At 35.5% G+C, this 27,794-nt stretch overlaps 1 protein-coding gene across 9 annotated transcripts; it reads right to left on the bottom strand.

Moving 5' to 3' along the window:
* Nucleotides 1-885: 885 nt before the first annotated feature.
* Nucleotides 886-27,794, bottom strand: CCDC181 (coiled-coil domain containing 181). 9 transcript variants are annotated; one of them, XR_012514968.1, is made up of 7 exons: nucleotides 27,709-27,794; nucleotides 21,814-21,933; nucleotides 17,886-18,836; nucleotides 13,688-13,834; nucleotides 3,303-3,457; nucleotides 2,148-2,238; nucleotides 1,140-1,224 (listed from the first exon to the last, which is right to left on the bottom strand). XR_012514968.1 is itself a non-coding variant. In XM_010338710.2 (6 exons), the coding sequence occupies exons 1-6, from the start codon at nucleotides 27,739-27,741 to the stop codon at nucleotides 1,065-1,067; spliced, it is 1,566 nt and encodes a 521-aa protein (XP_010337012.1). In that variant the 5' UTR covers nucleotides 27,742-27,794; the 3' UTR covers nucleotides 886-1,064. The 9 variants fall into 9 exon arrangements, 8 of the variants coding, with proteins under 8 accessions (XP_010337012.1, XP_074245653.1, XP_074245654.1 ...); XM_010338710.2 differs by lacking the exon at nucleotides 2,148-2,238 and having other exon boundaries at nucleotides 886-1,224; XM_074389552.1 differs by lacking the exon at nucleotides 2,148-2,238 and having other exon boundaries at nucleotides 886-1,224; nucleotides 3,303-3,454.

Genomic DNA, 27,794 nt, shown 5'->3' with positions numbered 1-27,794 from the left:
TTTGTCCTCCACCCCTTACAGGCTCTTACATGTATCAGAAGTACTATTCTTCTACTCACTGGATTCTTGTATACTCTTAAATATCTCACATATTCCACAAAGAAATGTAATCTTTATAATGTAACTAAGAGAAAGGACTTTGCAACCATACAGATCAAAGTCTATGTGAACAAACTGTTCATGTGTATACACTTTAGTTGCCTCCTCTGCAGAATGACACTAATAAGGTTGTCATAGGATTACATTATTTATATAAAGCATTTATAATATATTTTAATATGTTTTAAGCTCTCAATAAAAGTTGGCTACTTTTGTAACATACCTCCAATAGTATTACACATAATTGCTATTTTATCATTTCAAGTTTTATTTCAGATTCAAAGATACATACGTACATTTGTGACGTGGGTTTGTTGCATGTTGCTGAGGGTCTGGGTATGACTGATCCCATCACCCATGTAGAGAGCATAGTACCCAATGGTTAGTTTTTCAACCTTTGCTCCCTTCCCCCACACATAGGGGTCCCGATACATCTTTATGTCCATGAGTACCCAATGTTTAGCTCTTGCATATAGGGTGTATTTTTTTAAGGTACTAACAGATGGAATTAGGCCCACCCTATTGCTTAGCTTGCCATGATTATTCAAATCTAAAGTTGACATAAATCGGGCTTTAAGGCCTTAAACCAGGCTTGTTTAAGGAGTCACTCCTTCAGCCGTATGAAATGTTCTGCAGTAATTTTTTAGCAACAATAGGAAGTGTGAACAGAAATCTGTACCTTTCTTGTGTTTTCAGCTAGAAATGTTAATAAAATAATTTAAAAGAAGAACATAGAATTCATTTGTTGTTCAATTTGTTGCACAGACTAAGAGATGGCACAACACATTACAACACTGTGAGAAAAAAAATTTATTTTGTTCTAGTATTAAAAAAAACAAATTTACTGTCAATGAAAGATAAATACCATTTCCATAATTTAGAGTACAACCAAAGTACACAGACCATAAGAAATTACATCCAAAATTTTGGTAGCAGCTTCCCACTGAAATGTTTAATAGAAACTTTCAGTTATAATAATCAGTAAAACGAAAAGATTTGGCTTCTGACATACATAGGTGGTGCTGTAACTGTTTAGCACGCTTAGCTTCTAGTCGGAGCTGTCTAGTTCTCTCTCTGACAGCGTGTTGCTCTGCTATTTTTTCAATCCGTTTCCTTCTTAGCCATCTGTAGAAAAAGGAGTGATCAGATTTGGTGTGTATTAACTTGAATACACTCTTCATGCTATAAAGTTACTGCTATAGACAAAATAGATGCACATTTCTTTACAATGAAATACTGTCACAACACAAGTATTAACTGAAAAATGTAAAGCTTACACCCCAGGCTCATACAAGAATGGACAGTTAGATTTGGAGTCAAATGTTGGAAACTGTCTTAGGATGAAACTGCCAACTTAATTGGCTTTTTAATAATAAACACTATTTTACATGTGCTTTGGTCCTATTCTTTTTTTATAAATAAGATTTCTTACTGTTTGGTAGATTCCAAATAACTTATTCTTTGTAACTAGCTGTATTCTAAAACATTACTTAGCTACGTTAAGAATACTATCACGCAGAAATGCCGCTTTAGTCTTCTTACAGGTAAACTGTAGAGCTTTTAAGTCCACAAAATAGTACTTTCTTAAAATGAAAAATAAGCCAAACATGAAAACATCAAAACTAGGAAAGGAAAAGTCCACATTCTAACAAATTCAAGTCTTGTTTAAATAACAGCAAAAAATAACTGCATACACACATATAGCTGGTATGTAAGTATGTATTTGTATGTTTGAGTATATGTATGTATACATGTATATATATATGCACACACATACATATGGGTTTTTTTCAGAAATCTAAAGACCTAAATAACTGTATTAGAATAAAAGAAACTTACTAAATACCATAATCTGATGATATATGGTCCTGAACTGGATACTAGTTTAAGTAAATAAACTGAAATCATTTATGGGTCAGTTGGGGAATAAATGAATATGGGCTGGATATTAGGTAAGACTGTTAAAAAAAAAGCAGATTGCAGAATAACATATACAGCATGATCTCAATATTTTGCAATTATAAATATATGTACAGAGAAATACTTACACAATATACACACTGGTGATAATAGTCAATTTCTGGGTGATGAAAATGTAACTTGAAACTTCTTCATTTCTACAATGTACATTTACTGTTTCTGTCATAATAAAAGAGTATTTTAGGGAAAAAAAAAAAAAAAGAAAAGAAAAAGGAGGCTGGGCATGGTGGCTCACATCTGTAATCCTAGCACTTTGTGAGGCCAAGATAGGTGGATCACTTGAGGACTGGAGTTTGAGACCAGCCTGAGCAACATGGTAAAACCCCATCTCTACTGAAAAATAGAAAAATTAGCCAGGTGTGCTGGCACAAACCCGTGGTCCCAGCTACTCAGAAGGCTGAGGTGGGAGATCACTCGAACCCAGGAGGGTGAGGTTGCCACTGCACTCCAGTCTGGGTGACAGGAAAAAAAAAAAAATAGGAATAAGGAAGAAAAAAGAAAAGAAGGAAAGAGCAAAAGAGATGAAAGAAGGAAATGAATTTCAAACAACTGGACTCAATATTCACTTTGACCCCCAACTCTCCCCACGCTTGCCAGCAAAAATATGAAGCCACACCCATATTCTCAGAATTAGGCAAAGCAGTGTCTTACCCAAATAACTGAAAAAACATCAGGTTTGCCTTAAATTATCAAAATATGTACCCAAGTCTCCTTTTTCTTTGGTCTATACAGATTTTCCTCCTCAGTCCACCTGCCTTTCTTTTACTGGTAAATGCAACTTTTATTGGTTACATTTATTGGTAAATACAGTGCATTTATTGGTTGCATTTACTGGTAAATTGAGTTTTTCTGAGGGCTATGTAGGAGAAGCTGTAATCAGTTGTCAGCCCCTTTCTCACAAAAATAAACAAGTACACAATAAATGATGCATCAAAGGTTATCACACTGGTGCCATAAGAAATAATTTAAGTACCGAAAAGTATCTTGAAAAAAATTGGTGTGCATATATACATATATAAAACTTCATATATATATATATATATTATATATATAATGGAATTAAAGATTTATACATTTTCAAAAGCATGAATTTAAAATTGAATAGGTAGGTGTTGTAAGAGAAACATTTTGAGGTCTTTTTTTTCAATCTTGATTGATGATATAACTCTTTTAAAATGACCATGAGGAAGGGGGCAGGGGGAAATGCCCTGCCTTTAACTTACTGTTTAAAGGCCCTTTCACGGCCTTCTGTTCCTTTAAGGAAGAATAAGCATTCCTCTTGCCTTCTTAGTTCTTCTGTCTTTCTTTCTTTCATCTGCTCTTGGTGTTTTTTTTTAAGCCATAATCGAAAAGCTTGTTGTGGATCTCTGTTTTCCTGCTGATTAGAAAAACAAGTTTTACTTAATTTAGATAAACCAGAACTACCTTTTGAAGCCCTGTCTATAGGACTCTACAAGAATGTATGTCCTACTCTTCATTTTTTCTTAATAATGCCAGCCTCAATACCTGCATTCCTAGTATCCAAACCAAACACAACACATTTATGTTTTAAGAATATCTTTCAGAAGCTACTTACCTGCTAAGCCCATTTTTCAAAACTGTAATTACAATTGTACAGGGTAGCCATAAGAATTTTTAGTCATAAGAATATTCTTACAAGGATAACACCATGGTAATTTTCACATAAGAAAAAGCTAGTAGGAGTAGCTTATTTCGTGGTCCCTCAAAGTTCATGATGGATATTATCTTCAGGGAATTTTCAAAAGTTGAAAGAGCTCTTATTTGGGAGAATAAAGGAGAGAAAGAGGACAGATTTGGTACTCTTTACCCTTGGAAAAAGTGTGACCTCATATGGATTTCTGGCTAGAATGCAAAGGGAAAAGGCACATTCATTTAATACTTCCCCCAAATATAAGCTCTGTGATTGAACTTAAATCTTGCATTTCTCTTGCCTGTTTCCTATACCTTGCATTTTTCCCTTGTTTGTAACCCACATTGCCAAATACGCTCTAGTCTAATTTATAAGATTATCCAGGACCTTTGATGCACAACTGAACTTTGTAAAGAAGACCTTGGATTTAAAGACTCATTGCCAAACACCTGGAAGTCTGGAAATTGCTAGAGATGACAGAAAAGTGTTCAATCAGGAATTATAGATCAAAAGAGTCCAGATACAAAGTAATAGATAGGAGGAATAAGTTCTGGTGTTGTATTACACAGTAGGGTGACTATAGTTAACAATAACGTATATTTCAAAATAATGAGGAGAGGATTTTTTAATGTTCTCATCATAAAGCAATGACAAGCGTTTGAGGTGACAGATATGCAAATTACACAATGTATACATGCGTCAAAACATCACACTATACTCCATAAATATGCAAAATTATTTGTCAATAAACACAATTTTAAAGTTAAAACATTTTTAAAACTCTTTAAAAACATTTTTAAAGAGTCAAGGATTTAGGGATCAACAGGATAGATGGGTATCCCATTCTTTCCTTCTTTCTACAGATATTCACAGAGTTTACTACATAGCAGGCACTAAAGTACTGGGTTGCATTAATAAATAAAATTAAGGTTCCCTCTCTCAAACATTCTATATTGTACAATACAGTAGCCACAAGTCATAAGGGGCTATTTAAATAAAATGTAAAATTCAGTACCTCAGTCATACCAGATACATTTTGAGTGCTTAACAGACACACATGGCTAGCAGCTACTATAATGGACAGTACAAACACAGAAAATTTCCATCATCCCAGAACATTGTATTGGGCAGTGTTCCGCACACAGAGGATAAAAATAAGTGACTGACTGAATGACTGATTTACTGATCGTCTGATTCAAAAGAAAAGTATGGGAAAGAGAGAAATAAAGGCAGCAATGAGGAGAAAGGATGGTATTTACATAGAAAGTAAGGGAGGAAGTTATGGGAAACCTGGAGAAAAGCAGTGGTAATAATAAGAGCAAAGGAGCTAAGAAGAATTGTGTTTGGCATGATCAATAAACAGTAAAGAAGTTGAAGTGAAGTTGTAACAAACTAGCTGAACAGTGGAAGATGAAGTCAGGGAAGTAGCAGGAATCAGGTAATGTATAACCTTGCTGGCCATGGTAGGAACTTTGGATTTCATTTTGAGATGAGAATCCATTGGGGGTTTCTGAGCCTAAGTGCATCAAAAATTCACCATTTTAGAAATATCATTCTGGCTACTACGTGGAAAACAGACTGCATGAGGAAGAGGCTAGGTAGAAGGGGACTCAGTTATTAGGCTTTTTAACAGTTCAGGCAACAGAAGAAAATAGTGGTTTGGATTAGGGTAGTGGGACTCTGTATATGCACTGATGACAGAACCAACATAATTTGCTCAAAAACTGAATATACAGTTTTATGTTATGTTTTAAATGATTATTTTTAAATTATTCCAGAATTATTAGTACAATAAAAAGTCAAGAAAATATGTTTTTAAAATTTAATGTAAATTAAAGCAGAACTATCATCAGAATGATAGACTGCATTGGTATGCAAAGATGTCACTGCATAAGTTCATAGCAAATAACTCTCAACAGTGGCGGGAACCAAAATAAGAAATTAGAAAAAATTATAAAGATAAAATATAAATTATACAAATAATTATTAATGGATTAAATTATCTGATTATAAAAAAGGATAAATGATAGAATTGGAGACTTTTGCATCCATTCATGATGGAGTAATTGGTATCAGATTAACCCTTCTGCCCTAATTAGCCATAAAACTAGACAAAATGCATGCAGGAGCGTGGTTACTGAGAGAAATAAAAATACATGATATAACCCCCTTATTCACCCTGGCTCTGTACTTGGTGGCACTTTCCTGACCACAGTATAGGAAGGAGAAGCCATAGCATCAAGCAGTCAATAGTCTCACTGGGCTCAAGAAACAGAGATAGGAGTCTGGTGCTGCTGAGACAGCTGAATTTCCATGGCAGGATACCAGAAATGAAGGAATCATGTGTAGGGATGCTCTATAAGTCTGTGTGGGGGTTTCCGTTGGGCCTTGGCAAGGACGGGGCTGTGTATGTGTAGAGTGAGGCTCTGTAAGGTCTAATAGAGAGTAGCTGCTGTTAATGAAGAAGATACCAAAGGTTGCACAGTTTTGGAGATGTTGGAGTTCCAATACAACCAGAGTGAAAATACTTCATTGCTTACCTTGATCACCCACTTAGAACCCTAAAAGGGCCATGCTTTTGAAGTAATGGTCACGTCCTAGCATAAGGATCATGCTCTAGGAATAAGGACAAAACCAAAATAAACCCATCCTAATAAAGCATAAATCCAAGTCTGACAGGATTGAGAGGATTCAATACTAATTTAACTGCCTACCAGAACAAAATTCAATACCCTTTAAAGGAAAACAGCATATCTTAGATTTTCTTGCAACTCTTTTATTGGGTGAAGATCCACAGTCTATTACCCAATTAAAAAAAAATCACAGGATATCTAAGGAAACAGGAAAATGTGACCCATAATCAAGAGAAAGAGGCCTTTAATAGTAACAGATGCTAAGATGACATGGATATTGGCATTTATATACAAACAGGTCTAATATTTAAGAAATAAAAATGTGAATATAATGAATAAACAGAGAATCTCAGTAAAGCAATGGAAACTTAAAAACAAACAAACAAACAAACAAAAAACCACACACACTAATTCCCTGAATGGGCTTAACAATTGAATGAACACTGCAGAAGTACTGATGTCTAAAGATGCATCAATAGGAATTACGTAAACTGAACGAAGGAAAAAAATTTTCAGTAAGCAGAAGTTTAGTAACAAGTGAGATTATAGCAAGTGTTCTAACATGCATAAAATTATACATCCAAAGATAAGGCAGGAAAAATAAAAGTGGCTGAGAATTTCTCAAATCTGGTACAAAACATCAACATAAAGATCCAAGAAGCTCAGCAAAACCCAGGTTAGGTATATTCACAGCAAATTACACACGTAATGAACTTCTAAAAGCCAAAGCAAGAAAAATGTTAAAGCAACCAGAGGAAAAGAGCATATACATACACAAGAACAATAACAAGAATAATATAGCTGACCTCTGAATAGAAACAATGGACGTTCGAAAAAGTTGAACACCATCTTTAAAATGCTGCAGAGGAAAATAGACAAATGGGATCTAATTAAACTTCAGAGTTTTTCCACAGCAAAAGAAACAATCATTAAAGTGAACTGGCAACCAACAGACTGGGAAAAAAATTTTGCAATCCATCCAATAAGAGCTAATATACAGAATCTACAAAGAACTAAAGCAGATTTACAAGAAAAAAAACAACCCCATCAAAAAGTGGACGAAGGATATGAACACACTTTTAAAAGATGTTTATGCGGCCAACAAACCTATGAAAAAATGTTCAACATCACTGATCATTAGAAAAATGCAAATCAAAACCACATTGGTGAGTTGGACTATCACTATAGCAGTAGAGAGAGAGAAAGATTAGAGATATGTTTTGGAGTATTAATTGAAGGAACTTGGTAATTGATTAGATAATGTGTGTAAGGCAGAATGAGATGTAAAGAGAATACATCAGGTTGAGCAACGTGGTGGATGTTCGTGCCAGTCTACGAAGCAGTAGAGAAGATACTGATTTAGGGGAAATTATCACATCCATTTTTAAATTGTTGAGTTTCAGGTACCCACAAAATATCCAGGTGAAGATATTAGAGATTAATTGCAGAAATCTGTCTAGTGTTCAGGAGAAAAATTGAGACTGAAGATATGAACTAGGAGATTAATGATTTCAGGGATGGAGTAGTTTTTGCAATAAGGATATGGCCATAGAAATATGTGGCAAGTGTACTGGAGAAAGACACAGAAGATGAGAGAATCAAAGGTCTGTGGGGCTGGTTGTTCAACGGCTCCTCTGTGTAGTTATAAACATACCTTGGGGCTGGGATGGAGAGGAACATTTAGCCTGGAGTGACCAGAGGTGGTTAGATAACTAGCTTTAATACAGCCAAGTGATACAAATATCAAAGGAGCATCGGTTTTCTCAGGAAAGTAGAGAAATACAATTCAGAAGAGGTATGGGGGAATGAAGAGAATATTAATTTATTTGACCACCAAAGTAACTGAAGTATGGCAGAAAATGCAGCTTCTGTTTCAAAGAAGATGTGGCTTGGGGAAGAATCAGAATTTGCATAAGAGAAAATTTAGGGCCAGATCCCTTTCAGTGACTTGGGAGGATGGAGGATATTTGGGAGTTTTTATATCATTGAATAGGAAAGAGAACTAGCAAGGCTTATGAAGGATGGGAGAAATTTGGGATGGGTAAAGGAGAAGCACAGCATATTGCTGTAGTGATCAAAGGTGTAAGAGGGGACAAGAGGAGTTTATGTTTCAGTCAGTGACCATGGAAAACACAGCTATGACCCATACTACTGATAGCTTCTTGGATGACAACAGGCCTTCAGGCCTCATGGCACTCAGGCTATTATAATTTTTTAAATGGGGTATTTGCAAAAATAAATGTACAGTATGTTCTATCGTGCTGTAATCTTGGATTGTATTCTCAGGAAACATGAGTCATACCGAATATAATTTATTTTAAAAATTTTAGGCTGGGTGTGGTGGCTCATGCCTGTAATCCAAGCACTTTGGAGGCCAAGGTGGGTGGATCATCTGAGGTTGGGAGTTCAAAACCAGCCTGACCAACATGGTGAAACCCTGTCTTTATTTAAAAAATAATTAATTAATTAAATAATTTTTTAAAATTTTATGTATAAGACATCATGGTTATATATTTCCCTTTGAATATTTACTGTGAATATGTAGTATTTTTTGCTACATTTCAAGTCTATCTCAAAAATAGATTTTAATGAGAAATTGTATCACAAATAGTATTCTGAAGTACTTTTATGAACTCTGCCTCTACTGAAGGTGAAATGTAGCATAATTTGGTAGTTAATTAATGTGGCTTATTAATACAATGCTATAATAAGTACATTATGTTATTTCTGTGAGACATTGTGTATAATGGGAGTCACAGTTTCCAAAAAATATATTTAGCATTTACAGATTGTGGAATGACTGTTTTACATTAAATGAATAAAAGATCTTAGGTGATGTAATTTTTATTTCCATTTTTAGAAGAAATAGCTAAAACTGTCTTTCCATTAGTTTTGAAATTTGCTTCTCTTGCTCAGTGATATATATGTATACACACACATGAAAATGTATCTATGTATACAGTCTATCTAGGTTAACCATCCATGGGTACTTGTATACCTGTGTATTCTGCATTTGCATGTAGTGTTGTATTAATGTCAATATGCGCTAGTTGGTTGATAGTGTTAAGAACTTCTGCATGGTTATTGTCTTCCCCCATTTTTTCTATGAATTACTGAGAAAGTGGTGTTAATACATTCATGGATCATCATGCCCTTGCCTATTTCTCTTTTGGTTGTGTTGACTTTTGCTTCATGTATTTTAAGTGTCGTGAGTATACATTTAGGATTTTATGTCTTCCTGATGAATGACCTTTTCCCATTATGAAACATCCCTCATATCCTGAAGTCTGTATTGTCTGAGATTAACGTAGCCATACCAGTGTTCTTATGCTAACCATTTGCATGGTATACCTTTTTTCATATTTTACTTTCAATGTATCTGTGGCTTTATATTTAAAGAGTGGCTTGTGCAGATGGCATATATTTGCATCTTCCAGTCCAGCAGTCCGCTCCTTTTATTTAGTATTCACTTGTATTTAATTATTATTATTATTTTAATTATACTTTAAGTTCTGGGATACTTGTGCAGAATGTTCAGGTCTGTTACATAGGTATATATGTGCCATGATGGTTTGCTGCACCCATCAACCTGTCAACTACATTAGGTATTTCTCCTAATGTTATCCTTCCGCTAGCTCCCAACCCCCAACAGGCCCTGGTGTGTGATGTTCCCCACCCTGTGTCCATGTGTTCTCATTGTTCAATTCCCACTTACGAGTGAGAAAATGTGGCGTTTGGTTTACTGTTCCTGTGTTAGTTTGCTGAGAATGATGGTTTCCAGCTTCATCCATGTCCCTGCAGAGGGCACGAACTCATCCTTTTTTATGGATGCATAGTATTCCATGATGTGTATGTGCCACATTTTCTTTATCCAGTCTATCATTGATGGGCATTTGGGTTGGTTCCAAGTCTTTCCTATTGTGAATAGTGCTGCAAGATAATCCTTTAGTTATATACCCAGTAATGGGATTGCTGGGTCAAATGGTATTTCTGGTTTTAGATCCTTGAGGAATAGCCACACTATCTTCCACAATCGTTGAATTAATTTACACCACCAACAGTGTAAAAATGTTCCTATTTCTCCACATCCTCTCCAGCATCTGCTGTTTCTTTTAATGATTGCCACTTTAACTGGCGTGCGATTGTATCTCATTGTGTTTTTGATTTGCATTTCTCTAATGACCAGTGATGATGAGCTTTTTTTCATGTTCTTTGTCTGCATAAATGTCTTCTTTTGAGAAATGTCTGTTCATATACTTCACCCACTTTTTGAGGGAGTTTTTTTTTCTTGTAAATTTGTTTAAGTTCCTTGTAGATTCTGGATATTAGCCGTTTGTCAGAGGGATTGCAAAAATTTTCTCCCATTCTGTGGCTTGAAATTCTCACTGCCAGCTGGTGGCCTTTCCTACTGGGAGCTCAGTAGGCTTAAGCAGATTCCATCGGAAAGGCTGTAAGAATCTGTGTGTTCCGGTGTTGAGACGCTAGGCCCCAGTGGCCTGGATTTTCGAGTGGGATCTTCTGATCCATGGGTTGCACAGTTCTACAGAGAAAGAACAGTTTCCCCTGCTGGGTGGCATACTCACTCACTGCCTCCCTTTGCTGGGGGCAGAAGGTTCTCCTCCCCTGTGTAGCTCTCAGGTGGGCCACTGTACTATACTGCTCTTCCTTCTGTCCATGGGTCATGCCAGCCTTCTAGTCAATTTTGTTGAGAGAACCTGGATACCTTGGTTGCCAGTGAAGGATTCACACGCTTATTATGTTTTTTTTTTGTTAAGGGCCTCCGAGCCCTGCCACTTCTAGTCAGACATCTTGGCCCCACCACTCCTATTATTTTTACCTTCTTTCCTTTTCTTAATGAATTGCATTGAAACACCAGAATACAGTTATTTAATATAGAACTTTACATGTTTCTGACTATAACAGGTAGGCCTACAGTATTTCCCCATTATAGTATTTATAATTCATATTTTATTAGGAATTTTTAAAAAGAAATTATACCTTTGCTATATCTTTCAAGATAATATTCATTTATTACTTATTGATGTGATGATATTAGATCTGTTATTACTGATCCATAATTTCATTCTTAAAGTAAACCTTACTCAGTATATTATTATTTTATTATATGGTATCAGTCAAATTTCTCCATATTATCTCTTTTAGTTTATGTTTTTTTTTTGCCTTGCCTGTGAAAGTACTGCCCATCCCAAGATTTTAAAAGCTAAAAACTTCCACAAATGGCAAAATAAACACTGTAACAAAAAATATATTGTCAGACTAGGAAAATATGTAACAGATATAACAGACAAATAATCAAAATCTCTCATATACACTTTGATAAGAAAAACCAAACTAAAAGGGAAAAAGATTATAAATAGGAAATTTACAGAAGAATACACACACTATATAACTAGAAAACCCAATTGTTTTTCCTTGTCATTCACACTCAACACAGAATACATCACCTCTAGTTACCAAAGTAGGGGAGGGTTCCCACTTCCAACATTGACCAGTTCTATAGCACCAGCTGTGTATCCTGCAATTTAAACTAATTCTGATAATATGTCCATAGAGTTGTCATCAAATCCCATGGGTTAAGGGCTCAATTCCTCAAGATTGCCTCCACTTCAGATATCAATCAAAAACCTAGATTGTGACCAGTGCTTTTGTCTGACCAGCTATATATTGCCAGGGTGGGTAGTGGTGGGAGCACAACCCTCTCCTCAGGGTTGATTAATTTGCTAGAGCAAGTCACATAACTCAGGAAAACACATTTACAAGTTTATTAACAAAGAATATAATAGACACAGATGAAGAGATATACAAGGCAAAGTATTTGGGAAGGGGTATGAAGCTTCCATGCCCTCTTGGGGGCACACCACCCTCCCAACACCACATTTCCCATACCCTGGACGTTCTCTGAACCCTGCAGCTCAGGGATTTTTACAAAGGCTTCATCACATAATCATTGAGATTATTCACTCAATCTCTAGCCCCTTCCCCCTTCCTAGAAGAAAGGAGTTAGAACTGAAAGTTCCAAGCTTCTAATCACGGCTTAGTCTTTCTGGCAGCCAGCCCCTATCCAGGAGCCCACCAAGAGTCATCTCACTAGAACAAATAGAATTCTATCACCTAAGAAGTTCCAAGGGATTAGGAGCTGTGTGTCAGGAGCCAGGATAGAAGGTCAATTATTAGAACAAGAGATACATGTAGAACGCCTATCACTCAAGAAATTAAAAAGGTTTTAGGAGCTCTGTGCCAAAAACTAGGGGTAGAGACCTATATCTAATTATTTCTCACACATGCTCATATACAAGTATGTATATTATTAATTTGAAGAAAAAAATAAGATGATAAACCACATGCAGTGTTAGTCATTCACTGTTACAAACTGTTAGAGAAACTATAAATTCATATTATCTTTTGGGAGGTTACTTTTGCATCTTCAACCAAACGTTTCACTCTAAACCTTCAACAATTATAAATGCCCTCTGAAGAATCTCTCCTACAGATTACTGATGTTCCCACAGAATGTACATCTTCCCTACAGCTCTGTTAACTAGCGCAACATTGGAACCAACCTAAATATCTACAAATGAAGAAGGGTTTAATAAATTAACACTGTAATACCACATAGCTATTTGAAAAGAGAGATTTCAACGTAATGGCCTAGAAAGATGTTCATTATGAAGTGAAAAAAACTGAATAATAAAACTTTTGACATTTAATATATAAATAGAATAAGATATAAAAGGATTTGCACCACACCGTTAAAAGTGGTTATCACTGGAGATGAGTCTGAAAGAGCTTCAGGTCTAATTTTCAACTTTTACTTTACATATATGTCTTTTTTTAGTAAGGATATGAATGATTTTTAAAATTTTCTCTTAATTTTTGTTTCAATTTTTTTAAATTAAATAATTTGGTGTCTTTAATTTGTTAGATTTACATAAGATTTCTATATGTCTAGTCTTAAGTGAGACGAGCCTGTAGGGTTTTTGGGGTGCGTGTGTGTGTGTGTGTGTGTGTGTGTGCATCTTCGTCCTGTTTGAATACCAAAGTTACATCTTGAAAAAAATGAATTAACAATTTTCTACTTTCTGTTCCGTCAAAGTCTGAACAAAATAGGAATCATTTTATTTTCACAAGTCCTCTTAGAACCTAATTGTAAAGTTATCTGTATGTTGTATCTTTTGCAAGGGTAGTTCTTGAACCACTTTTCTACTCCTTCCATAGGTTGTTAGTCTGATAATCAGACTCCTTCTGCAAATAAGTTCAGCTTTCGTATCTGTATGAACTTATTTTTCAGAGAAGTTTTACTTACTCTACTGTTCATGTCTTCAATTTGCTTTGCTCGCTGAATTCTCCTCATTTCTAAGACCTGTTCTCTTTTCTTTTGCAACCATGCTTTAAATACTATGTCATTCTCTCTCTTTTTTTCTTTCTCTTCTTCTATTTTCCGTTGTTCTTCCTAGTAAAAGAATATGAAAAGACATTAATGAAAGATTAATAAAATTGTATGAGTTATCAAAGTAGAGATAGATTTTGAGATCTGAAATTAGGATTCCCTGATTCTAAAATTTTCCTTCTAGGCCAGGCACAGTGGCTCACACCTGTAATCTCAGCACTTTGGGAGGCCAAGTCAGGTGGATCACTTGAGGTCAGGAATTTGAGAACAGTCTGGCCAACATGGTAAAACCCCATCTAGAAAGATGTTCGTGAAAACACAAAGTTGGCTGAGCATGGTGGCACACACCTGTAATCCCAGCTACTTGGGAGTCTGAGACAGGAGAATCGCTTGAATCTGGGAGGCAGAAGTTGCAGTGAGCCAAAATCATGCCACTGCACTTCAGCCTGGGTGAGAAAGAGACTCCATCTAAAAAAAAAAAAAAGAAAAAAGAAAAAGAAAAAAAATTGGCCTTCTTAAAATATAGGGCCTTTTCCCTGCTTACAGGGGAAAAATACTAAGAGTTTTCAGATAAACTGTACAGATAAAGTCTACAAGTACATAGATGTATAATACACACATGTTCAGGAACACCTTGGCTCTCTCCTCTAGCTACTTCTTACTTTTTGGTATTAAATATATCAAATTGAAGCTATGCAAAAGAAAAAACACACACTCCAGAAGCACTATAAATGTCTTATACATTTTTACATTGTTTGTTAATTGTGATAAATGGCATAGTGATTATGAAAGAAAACGTTTAGAGCTGTATATCAAAGTATGTAAATGAGATATTACATGCTGTCTAGGGTCTTGCTAGACAGCCAAAAAAGAAGAGATGAAGCAAATATGCCAAAATCTCAGTGGCTTTTGCATCTGAGAAATGAGGATACAGGAGTTAACTGCACCTTTTTAAATGTTTGAAATTTTTTGTTAAAATGTAAAAAAAATATTTTTCAAGTAGTTCATATTCAAAAAGAAACATTTTTGCTACCAGAAAAATATTTAGGCACTTGGTTAACTATTAAGAACACAATGGGTCAGGCAAGTGGCTCACACCTGTAATCCCAACACTCTGGGAAGCTGAGGCAAAGGGATCAATTGAAGCCAAGAGTTCAAGACCAGCCTGGGCAACATAGCAAGGTTCTGACTCTACAAAATAAAGTTAAAAAAAAAAAAATAGCCAGACATGGTGGCCCAAGCCCTTAGTCCTAGCTACCCATGAGGCTGTGGTGAGAGGATCATTTGAGCCCAGGAATTGAGGGTTACAGTGACCTAATGATTGAGCCACACAGGCTCTCCAGCCTGCGTAACAGAGCAAGACCCTGTCTCAGAAAAAATAAAAGAAAAATAATGTTTTTTTATCTGAATTATTTGACTAATGTTGTAAAAGAGAGTTAAACTTGAAGGGAGATACCAAAATCAGATATAGAGAACCACAAAATATTTATAGCTACTGGGAGCAAAACAACGTGGCATAGTGGAAATAGCACCAATTTGGAAGTCAGATCTGACTAACAATCCTTCCGTGATAATACTGTGCCAATTTGGGCAAGGCACTTTACTTCTGTCTCAGTATTCTCACCTACATAATGGAGTTGCACTAATGAGATCATAAATCTCTTTAAATACTAAAATTTTATCATTTAAATAATCTGATTTATACAAGTTTATGGTTAAATTTTCTTCAAATAATGGAATTCTAAGTGTTTTCCTTACATTTTGACAATATAGCAAGACTTTCTAATTCAGAAGGATTAGAATTGATTGATCAGCAGGAAGGGAGGAACGGAAAAATTCTATCAAACAGCATAAAACATATTTGAGAATATCTATATACTATTTTCTGAGCCCTAAATTATCTATATCATATAAATGAATTTATTAAAGATGAAATTTTACATTATTTATACATTTCCTTTTCACACAAAGGACTTTGGATGCCTTGCATGAATACAGTATGATAAAAGATCATTATCTTTCCAAGGGAACATTTAGGTATTACACAGAAGCTATCAGCCAAAGCACTGATAATGGAGTTGCCAAAGAGAACACTGAAAGGATGCACTTACATTGGAAACACAGAGTATTTCAGCCCAACCAAGCAAATACGGCCATAAAAAAGCAAAGCCTTCCCATGAAACCAACTAAAACATGTTAAAAGCCTTAGTACCTGAAGACCATGCCTAGAAACAAGTTAGCTACAGGATACGGACATTACAAAAGTGTGTGTCATTCAGAAAACAGAATCAAAATGAAAACAGAATTATCCATCCCTTACACCAGTTAAAGACTAACATCAGTTCATTAGTAAAAAGGCAGTGACAACTGCATAAAATCACCTGTATAACTTTTGTAAAAATATATGCATGTACCCATATGTGTTTGTGTACAACAAACATATAGATATCATGCTCAAAAAATTATTCTGTATTGTCACAAAATTTTTACGCTATTAAGTGTTGTTTTATACCTGAATCAAGTAAACTTAGTTTCACTATTAGAGCTATTAGTGACCAAGTGAGTGAAGCTCTATAAGCATGCACCCTTTTAGGTTCTTGTCTAAGTGTGCTAGAGATTACATGTTCTTATGAAGTCATTTTTCACTTTTTTTTTATTTTTGCTAATGCCAATTTCTGATTTAAATGCCAGAAATTTTCTTGATAATTTCCCATATAAAGTAGATAACACAGCCAGACACGGTGGCTCACACCTGTAATCCCAGCACTTTGGGAGGCCGAGGCAGGGGGATCGCCTAAGGTCAGGAGTTTGAGATCAGCCTGGCCAGCATAGTGAAACTCTGTCTCTACTAAAAATACAAAAAATTAGTAGGGCATGGTGGTGGGTGCCTGTAATTCCAGCTACTCAGGATGCTGAGGCAGGAGAATCACTTGAATCCAGGAGGCGGAGGTTGCAGTGAGCCAAGACTGCACCATTGCACTCCAGCCTGGGAAACAAGAGTGGGACTCTGTCTAAAAATTAAATAAATAAATAAATAAACAAACAAACAAATATATAAATAATAAAGTAGCACACCATTTCTCAAGGGTGCCAGAGAACTGGGTATTTTTGTTTCAGTTTGCTACTAACAAGTACATATATACCTTGGTAAAGTTAATTTAAATTTCTAAGGTTTTCTTATCTGCAAAATCATCTGTAAGAGGTCACTTCTCATGTATTACCTGCTGAACACTGTATTTAGAATTAGACAATTTATATGGCTCAGCTTAATACCATTAGGTTTCCAGTAAAACAAAGAATTGCAGCACTGATATAAGAGGGTCATTTCTATACTATTTGCATTATTAATGGAAGGCAAAAACCCCTGACTCTCAATGTCTTGAAAATTCAGAAATTCAAATTTTCCATCTCTCTCTACCAGTATCGTCCTATCCTTGTTTTCTTCACAGCTTCCATTAGTAAGTGACAGGAGCACATTTTCTTGACCAAAATAATTGGAAATACAGTTTAAGTCCTGGAATTTTCAATTATAAGATACATAGAGTTTCACATATGAACAAAAATGAAAAACAAAAACACTTAATTTGGGATTCCATATGACATTTTGGAGACATTTCATTAACAATATTAGGCTATATTCTTAATTAAAACTAAAATCCTGGAAATAAAGGAATTGTAAGCATAGAAGATAATATGAAACATATGCAAGTAAAATAATTATAGTCCAAGTCTTCCTGTTGTCTCTTAAACCTCTACACTTGGGGCCTTCATTCTTCCATCTGACATCTTATTTTCAACTATCATATCAAGATTACTTTCAGCAGTCACTTAACGTCTCTGAGTCTCACCTTTAAAATGAAAGGATCAGATGAAGTCATCACTGAGATCTCCACTAACACAGGTCAGTCTACTATTCTTTGTGATCCTTACAAGGACCAAAGTAATCACAGTGTTCATTCCATAAGTACATATTTTTAACACTTAATCTAACGATAGATATATAAAGCAAGCAAAAAAATCTCCAATAGTTTGAACAACTGTTTCAATTCCCATTGCATTTACAAAGCAGGAAAACATCCTCTACTTTTAATACAATGCCCACTTAGGTTCTCACCTCTCTTTTGAGCTTTTCTCTCTTTTGTTCTAGTTGTTTTTGTAGTTCCTTCTGTCGAGGGGAAAGACAGTATGTTGAGGTCACTGGTGAGATATGTGCAGACTGTGTCCTTTGATTAGATTTCCCATTCCCTTTACTTCGATCCGAGTTGGCAGCAGAGCTTGGACAAGTCTTGCGGTTGAGCGGTGGCTGAGGGATATAAGCCAGCGGCTCTCCTATTGATGAGTGAGTGACAGCATGAATCTTTGCTGCAGAATCTTCTTTCTTGATGCCACTGACAGAGGAATTGGAAGATCTCGGTAACAACTGCTGAGGGTCATTTTCTGTACTATTTGCATTATTAATAGGAGGCAAAAATCCCTGACTCTCAATGTCTTGTAAATTCACAAGTTCAAATTTTCCATCTCTCTCTACCAGTATTGTCCTATCCTTGTTTTCTTCACAGCTTCCATTAGTAAGTGACAGGAACACATTTTCTTGTCCAAAATCATTGGAAATACATAACTGTGACAGTTTTCCAAACATATTCCTTTCATTTTCAACATAATTTTTGTAAGTATTAGTGTCTTCTAGCGGAGGAACTTCCAAATCAACTAATTTGTCCTTGAACTTAAGTTTCCGCTCCCTTTTATCATTCACAGGTTCTTGATTCTGCAGAAGCTTGTTAGCTTGTACAATTTTGTCCATAATATATCTCCTCACTTCCTCATCCTCTTCATCCTCCAAGTCTTTCTGGCTTTCTATTTTGAGCTCCTGGAAAGAGTTTTCACTATCTGAATCTGATATGAGATCTGAAGGTTGACTACTTGGTACAGAAATGAAGTCATTTCTTCTTGGTGAGATCTCATCCTGCAAAGATTTGTCAGGATCAGCAAGCTGTTTGGTGTGTTCTATTACTGTTTCATTCTCTTTTAAGTCTTGGTTAATATTCTCTTCCTTCTCACAAGCCATCTAAAAATAAGATATTTTTCAGTCAAAATTGAGATTCATTTATAAGTAGACAGAAAATGGTATTTTCCTGTTCATGTAATTTATTTTATGAATGACAAAATTTAATGCTTCTTCCTCATAATTTGCTCATAACATTCTAATTCATACTTATGAGTATCCAAGGGAAATATTTGACAACAGTTCAGGAAAAATTCAACTTTAAATTTGAATTTGATGTAGTTAAGTACTACACTAATTTTTAAACTTTTTTTTTTTGAGATGGAGTTTCGCTCTTGTTACCCAGGCTGGAGTGCAATGGCGCGATCTCGGCTCACCGCAACCTCCACCTCCTGGGTTCAAGCAATTCTCCTGCCTCAGCCTCCTGAGTAGCTGGGATTACAGGCACGCGCCAACATGCCCAGCTAATTTTTTGTATTTTTAGTAGAGACGGGGTTTCACCATGTTGACCAGGATGGTCTCGATCTCTTGACCTCATGATCCACCCGCCTTGGCCTCCCAAAGTGCTGGGATTACAGGCTTGAGCCACCACGCCCAGCCATTTTTTTGTATTTTTAGTAGAGACGGGGTTTCACCATGTTGACCAGGATGGTCTCTATCTCTTGACCTCGTGATCCACCCGCCTCGGCCTCCCAAAGTGCTGGGATTACAGGCTTGAGCCACCGAGCCCAGCCAATTTTTAAACATTTTTATGCCAATGTATCAAAAGATAACCACAAGTAATAATATTAATATTCCTTCCCCTATAAAATTTTATTTATATTTTAGAAAAACTTTTCAAAAATGTTTCCTCCTTGTAATATTTGCAATCTTCAATCAAACATCTTTCTCCCCAGACCATTTCAAGGATGAATTATTTGGTCAAGTCCTAATCACGTGAGGTTTTTTAAATCTTTTCAGACTATTATTGTCATGATAACCTGCAAGACTTATCTAAATTCCAGGTCAATTTTTATCTCTAGATCAGATTTTCCTTCTTCAACTATGCTCAGAGATTTCAGTAATCCATGCTAACTACCTATGAGATAACCTGGCCTTAAAAAAATTAATCCCACATGAACCATAAATCAGTATCAGTGCAGCACAAAACTCTACTCCACTTCTGCTGTATCTAACTAAAAGCTTTTATAAATACATATATTTCTTTCTTTTTCTTTCTCTAACAGTTCTCTCTCTCTCTCTCTCTCTCTCTCTCTCTCTCTCTCTCTCTCTCTCTCTCTCTCTCTGTCAAACAGTTCTCTCCCACCTATCCTAAAGCAGTTCTATGGGAGCTACTACATGCTACTCTCTTCAACCCCTTAAAATCACTTTCCTCCTTCACTTGCTCATAGGTCATCCTATGTGATAGGGAAGGTCATCTTGTCTGATAGATGTCTTACAGAGAAATAAACCTGGCCCATTAAAATGACTGCCAAATAACTATGATTTAACTAAGATCTCTGTATCACAATTGTTCATTTTAGCCTTATTTGATTCTCTGGTTAATTCTTTTTTTATTTTTTCAATATCAGGAGGATGGCAGATCTCTGGTTCATTCTTATAGTCTCTGTTTCTGAACTCTCCTTTAGCTTTTATTTCTCTTCTTTTGAAAACCCACTTTTTACAAATAAATCTTCCCCTGACTTTCTTATGTGTCTCCAGCTCAGTCACCTCCTTTTCCCCAAAGTCTCAAAAGAAGAGGTTATCATAATCATCCACTAGAATGTGTAAGATTCATGACAGCACTTTTATTTTATCCCTGCTCTATATATCCCTAGCACATAGCCTCTGATACATGATAGGTGATCATTAAAATGTGTTGGATTAGAAAATGAAACAATAAATCATCCTTATTACCTCTCTAATTCTATCACTCTGTGCTTTGGAACTCACACCCTTCCAGTCTGGAGAAATTGGTTCAACCTTACCACTCTTGGTATCTGCCTCTACTCATTCTGCTTATTTTTCCATTAGGATGCATAAAACTCTCATTTAAAAGCCATCTTAGAAAAATCTTCACTTTTGACTCTGTTTCCATCTTCAAATATTGTGTTTCCCGTTTGTCTTTTCCATTATATAAGAGAGCAAAATGGAACTAAGAAATCTGTAATATAAAACCTGCATTTCCTCATAGTCTTTTCCTTAACATGTTTAAAACTGGCTTCTGCTCTAACAACTCTGATCATTATTATCCCTCGGAAGTCACCTATTTTTATCCCAGTGTTAGTCCTTTTCCTTATTACTGACCTACTTATTGATACTACCTTATGCATACACACATATATATACACACACATATGCATACATACATATGCATATATACATATATACATTATATAGAAATACACATACACAGTATACATATGTAAAGAGAGAGAGAAATAACCTACCATGATGTAAGAACTGGTTAATTTTCCTGGATTTCCCTTCCACATCTCTGATAAATGGTATATAACCATGCTTAATGGATCCACTTTTTCCTATAACTATTCCTGTGACTCAGACTTTGACCCTTTACTTTTTTCTCTATATTCATTGCCAAGAATAGCTAATTCAGTCTTAAAGTTTCAAATATTAGCTAAAAGGTCATGTGTGTAGAGGATTTGCTTTATTTTTCATTTATTTTAATAGCATAACCCTATTTGACCCAATTTCACAGAAAGTAGGAATTAACTGTATTTTTTTACTTTCAATGCAATAAATCATGATTTTGCCATTTATTTATTTCTATTATTGAAATTATGTTATAATGGTCATTTTAGTTTTATTAAATGCTAACCTAATAACTGTTCTCTCACTAACCTGGCCTATGCCTTATGATACAACATTTAAGCAATCGATGCCTCAATTTTCTTATCTTTAAGATGAGGATAATAATAATTTGCCCAATGTACATCAGAGAAATTTTGTGATGTTTAGATGAGATAATGACGTGGAAATCTTAAAGAACTGCAAAGCATTTTGTAATATAATTATTATGAATGCTGTTGGCAATATATACCTCTATTATGCTGGCATCACTTTTTTCATTTTCATTAATTAACCACTCCAGGTCCTTTTCAAAGTCATCTTCGTATTCTTCACTTTCTTTTGAATCAGAATCTTTATTTTCATTCATTTTCTGTTTGTGAAAGAAAATGCTATAAGATTTTAAAAGGTAAGGCATATATTATGTTCACCCTAGAAGAAGAATGGAGCATGGAAATTAATGCTGTAGGTAAGCTAATTAACACACAGAAACACAAAATGGAATGTTCAAAATGAACATGCACCTGAATACATCATAAAAGAGAGATTTGCAATGGCAAGACATTTCCATAGGTCGACATTCCTAAAAACTCTCCCACCTTCCCCTAATTACCTGAACTCTGATATATAAGGAGTCTTAAAAAAGGTAGATAAAAGACTAATGCTTAGAAAAGGATTTTTCCATATTCTTTGCCAATCATTAAAACCTTTGCTCAGGCCAGAGAAGACAACTTAGTTTTTTAATCTCACCCACTAACATTTTTTCATGTTCAAATGAAAACAGTTCCCATCCTCAGTTTCCCAAACCTTGTAGTAATTTATATGGCATAATTATAATTTGTGATATGAGAGCTTTTTAATAACAACCAATTCTCAAATATGATGAATACTGATTTCCACAGGAGTCAAACTTTTGTCAACTCTAAATATTTTGTTCATTAAAAAAAAACTGTGATGATACCTAATACAATCTAGAAGTGAGTGACAGTAAATAGAGTTGTCAGATGAAAGGTAAAAATGTTTGTTTTTCTGTTCCAGGTGACAAAGTATGTGTGTGTGTGTGTGTGTGTGTGTGTGTGTGTGTGTATGTGTTAAAGTGGTATATGAATTCAGGCATTTTTGAAAGAACTAAGCTAAAATTATCCTTTAATTAAATCAGTTCCTAGGCCTTTTATTTTTTTTTTCTGTATATAACTTTTTAAACAAATGGAACATATAAATCTTTACCTATAATGTGTCTGTATATCTGTGTGAGCCTTCCGTGTGTGTGTGTGTGTGTGTGTGTGTGTATTTTTTTTTTTTTTTGAGACAGAATCTCTCTCACTCTGCTCACTCTGTTGCCCAGGCTGTAGTGCAGTGACATGACCTCAGCTCACTGCAACCTCTGCCTCCCGGGTTCAAGTGATTCTCCTGCCTCAGCCTCCTGAGTAGCTGGGATTACAGGAGGGTGCCACCATGCCCAGAAAATTTTTGTATTTTTAGTAAAGATGAAGTTTCATCATGTTGGTTAGTTGGTCTTGAACTCCTGACCTAAAGTAACCCACCCTCCTTGGCCTCCCAAAGTGCTGGGATTATAGGTATGAGCCACAGCACCCAGCCCATCAAAGAAATTTTGATGAACATTTGTTGAACACCTACTATTTTCCTATATATATTCATAATGATACATAAGCACCTGAAGGTGCTTGCAGTATGCTAGAGAAGACAAAGCTAAATAAAAAGCATAAATAAAAATGTAGACAATTGGAATAAAGGATATGTAAGGAAGAATTTAAAAAACAAGTAACTCAATACAAAATTGAAACTATCAAAGGAAGCTGGTATGGAGTTTGAATACCAGTATGAAAGTTCATCAATTATTCCAAGCAAAGAGAACAGCATGAGAGAGAATAAACAAACACGGAAGCACATGGGACTGTACAGCATGGCCTGAACATAGTGTGTTTTGAAGAAGGGTCTGGAAAGAGTATGAGGGTCAGTTTGATGTCATATTATCTTTCCAAAGAGAAAAACGTTGGGGAAAATTATTAACGTAGATGTAACTGCCATGAAATCAACCAAGGTAGAAATACACAGCAATAATTCGTATACTTTCAACTATTGACTTAAAAAAGAACAATGCCTTCTAAATTTTCATAGAATTTTAGGTCCAATCTCAAAAGAAGTGCAAAAATCAGATCTACAGGGGCCCAAATGCTTGAGACCCTGTTTCTATACTTTACTTACCTTGCTCCTGCATCAAGACTAATTTGCCTAATATTATTTTTGGAAGTAGAAAGTCCAGATGTCAAGAACACATGAGACATAGGCACATTTTTAAAGGTATAAAATGAGAAATATTATAACGGAATAAATAATCCACAAACTTTGTTTTAGCCATTAGTTTCACTTTACTGTCCCCAAATCTTTGCCCAGACTATCTAATCTGATACAATTTTACAAAAGAGAGATTTACATTTTTTCTTCCCATAGTTCACCATCAAATGATAGTGCAGCCATATGGAACAGTATCTTTCAACTACCTGCACAAGTACTAGACAAGCAGAGATAAGGCTTTTCATACTGTGTGTAAAATATTTTAACAGGTGTAGTGAACAGTAGAGTTCACTAAACTCTGAGTTTTAAAACGATTTTAAAAGAATGAGTTAAAAGAATGATGAGGATACTAAAAATGTAAATGAGCACTAAGATTGAGACATATAGATAATACATGAAGTATCGTGTCCAGATTTTTTTACTAGAGTTTAGAAAACAAAAACCAAACTAGAACACATTCAGAGGCGAGCAAACCAGGAGAAAGGAACATAAAAGAGAAGGAAAAAGAAGAGTAAAATCCTTAAAGTAGATACTGAGGAATAATTGAAAACTCTGGGAATGTTAACCTAAAGAAGAGAAAATTAAGAACAACTGCTTTACAATATTTTGAAGGAGAAATGGACTTGCATAATCTCAAGGAGTAAAACTAGTACCAAGGGATGGAAACTCAGGGGCAAACTTTGGCACAAGGTAAGACAGAACTTACATTTTCAACCCTGTCCTGAGTGAAATTAGCTGCCTATAGAAGTACTGCATTTCCTGTAAATATAAATGTTTATACATAGCCCCAAAGAGGACTGTGGAAGGAACATTTTAAAGGACACAAGCTTTAGAAAAGCAATTGAGCTACATGACCTTTAAGATTCTTTTTAACGCTAGGAGTCTTATTTTCCATAAGATGCAAATTAGCAATTGTCAATTCAGGAAGAGCAAGAGAATTTAAAAGCAAATGCATAGTAGTATGATAAAGCTTAATCTAAAACAAATGATCAGTGTCTGAATGATTAAATTCAAGACTTAAAACAAAGTTCTATTTTTACACTGTTGGTGGGACTGTAAATAAGTTCAACCATTGCGGAAGACAGTGTGGCGATTCCTCAAGGATCTAGAAATAGAAATTCCATTTGACCCAACAATCCCATTACTAGGTACATACCCAAAGGATTATGAATCATTCTACTGTAAAGACATATGCACACATATGTTCATTGTGCCACTGTTTACAATATCAAAGACCTGGAACCAACCCAAATACCCATAGATGATAGACCAGACAAGGAAAATGTGGCACATATACACTATGGAATACTATGCAGCCATAAAAAAGATGAGTTCCTGTCCTTTATAGGGACATGGATAAATCTGGAAATCGTAATTCTCAGCAAATTGACACAAGAACAGAAAATCAAACACTGCATTTTCCCACTCACAGGTGCATGCTGAACAATGAGAACACATGGACACAGGGAGGGGAGCATCATGTGCCGAGGTTTGTTGGGGGACTTGGGGATGGACAGTGGTGGGTGGGGAGGTTGGGGAGAGACAACATGGTGAGAAATGCCACATACAGGTGATGGGGGGATGGAGGCAGCAAACCACTGTGCCACATATGTACCTATGCAACAATCTTGCATGATCTGCACATGTACCCCAGAACCTAAAGTACAATTTTAAAAAAAGTTCTGAAGTCTGTTTCATTAAAATGCCATATTTTCTCTGGATAGTTATTGATGTTGGTTCTTTTTTCCCTCTCAAATATATAGTTAATTTTAGGTGCACTTTAGGTATCCTGAATTAATAAATAATCCACAAACTGTTTTAGCCATTAGCGTCACTTAATTGTCCCCAAACCTTTGGCCAGACTAAGTTATTACTGAATAACTGTTAATTACTCGACTTAATTATTATTGAATAAAAACTGTTAATTGTTCAACTGGATAATTTTTTCTAAAATATTCCGTTGGACTATAATTTCTTCTAGATATTTATTTAAAGCTAAAAATACAAAATAGATTTGCTAACACACTCAAAAGCAAGCCCTTCAATAATTTCTAAATCAGGTTGAGGGCAAATTTTAAAGTTATCTTGATAAACTAAATCAACACTTGAGAGTGAGTTTCACTTCCTAACTGCAAGACAAGTTAAATTAAGCTATTATTTCTACCTGCCAATCAATTAAAACCACGTGTACCATGAATGATGCAGAATAAACTAAATCTCACTGTAATGCAAAATATTTACAGTAAAAATAGTACTTTTCACAGTCACAATGCCTTGGAATGATCAGTTTTCCTTTCTTTAAGTTACATAAATATTATAAGAATATTTCTTTGAAACTCTTCAGTCCTTTCCCTTATTTTATGATAAACCTAGTTCCAAACTCATAAATAAATGGCTGCCTGAAGACTTTAGTAGATATATTTTATTGTTTACAGAGAATTCTACCCACATGAAAACTAAAATTTAAAATGAAAGCATAATACCTGTATAATAAATTTAAAACACAGTAATTAAAAATTTAACAGATTAGGGGTCTTTACATCATACTATTATGCCATAATTCAAAGGGAAAAAACACCATAGTTAAGGTAACTCTGAGAAGTAAATCAAGTCGCATTAAATCTGAGTGAAATTCTTTTCCTATAACTTAAAAAAAAAAAATCCTCATGACTGGTTCTCAAGTAAACAAAGAACATAAATTACAAACTCTGGTTATCAAATCCCTTAAGCCTTTTTCAAATGCGTCACAGGATATTCAACCCCTTCAATTCTTTTAATCTTCATCTCCAGGGTACTGTCCATATGGTACACAGTCAACAAGCCAGAACAAAAATACATCTTACACAAACAAAATCACTTAACACTTCCTACTTTATGACTGTGAGGTTCACACATTTAAATTTCAACATTTATCATCAGTAAAAATATAGGTAAGTGGCTGTATTTACCACTTATGGAAATCAATTCCTGAGTGTCGTAAATCTGATGTGGATAGGTGGACTGTGGATCTTTCAGTGGGAATCTTAAGCCAAGTACATATGTATACATAATTTGATAACTTTCTTCCACAATTCAGAATGTTCAAAAATAGTTTAATCTAAATAATTGATTCCCATCTTACAGCATTTTAAACATATGCTTGTTTAAAATCTAAGAACTGAAAGCATGTCAAAGAGAATGCCCTTGAATATAAAATAAGTACTTAAGCAAAAACTAATCCATAACATCATGAAACGGCCCATTATTCCCGTGTATCCTGCCAAGACTGTGATCCTATAAGTAAATTTTTAAAAAATCATAACCTGTCACAAAGTGTGATGATATGAACTTTCGGTGGTAATTTTAATCTGCATTCAGGATCCCAACGAAATGAACACCATTGCCTCCTCATGGACGCTACAATTTCAGGAGTGACTTTTTCTCCCAGGGACAAAATTATTACTCTCCCCATGCAAGAACTTTGAGAGGGGAAATAATATGACAAAAAACTTAGTCTAAGCTACCCTCAGACGAGTTTCCTTCATACACAGGAAAGCAAGGTGTTGCCAGACTTCCCCCACCGGGGCCAGACTCGGTGGACCCCAGACTGTAGAGGATAAGGTGCCACCAGAAAGTTTCTTCCGTCACTACCTACCTTCCCGCCCAGCTACACTAGACGTTGGTACCTTTACTCTCTTTCCCATCATTAATATTATCGCATCGTCCTTCCCCTCTCTCCCTCTATATCCCTCCTGCCTGTGTAAAATGCAGCGGCTGGGGTCACAGAGATGGCCGGGGGAGTTCTCTCCTCGTCTTTCTAAGCTCTTCACATTGAGGCCACGGAGACCCACACCTGCCTCCGCGGCAGCCAAGACGAAACTGCCATAGCAACAGCGTGCCTCTGCGTCCTCCAGCCAGGCGTCTCTAACTAGGAGCACG

This window comes from Saimiri boliviensis, chromosome 19 (assembly GCF_048565385.1).
Source record: "Saimiri boliviensis isolate mSaiBol1 chromosome 19, mSaiBol1.pri, whole genome shotgun sequence".
Taxonomy (NCBI): domain Eukaryota; kingdom Metazoa; phylum Chordata; class Mammalia; order Primates; family Cebidae; genus Saimiri; species Saimiri boliviensis.
Note: the sequence above shows the minus strand (reverse complement) of the source record. Positions and strands in the feature narration are given on the sequence as shown.

Bases quoted from the DNA above. Each gene is read 5' to 3' on its own strand.
- CCDC181 (XM_010338710.2), bottom strand. From the start codon at position 27,741: ATGGCAGTTTCGTCTTGGCTGCCGCGGAGGCAG. The intron at 3,458-13,687 runs GTAAGTAAAACT...TTTTCTAATCAG, and splicing joins TTGAAGACATGAACAGTAGA to CAGGAAAACAGAGATCCACA. The intron at 1,225-3,302 runs GTAAGTTAAAGG...CTTTTTCTACAG, and splicing joins CGTGAAAGGGCCTTTAAACA to ATGGCTAAGAAGGAAACGGA.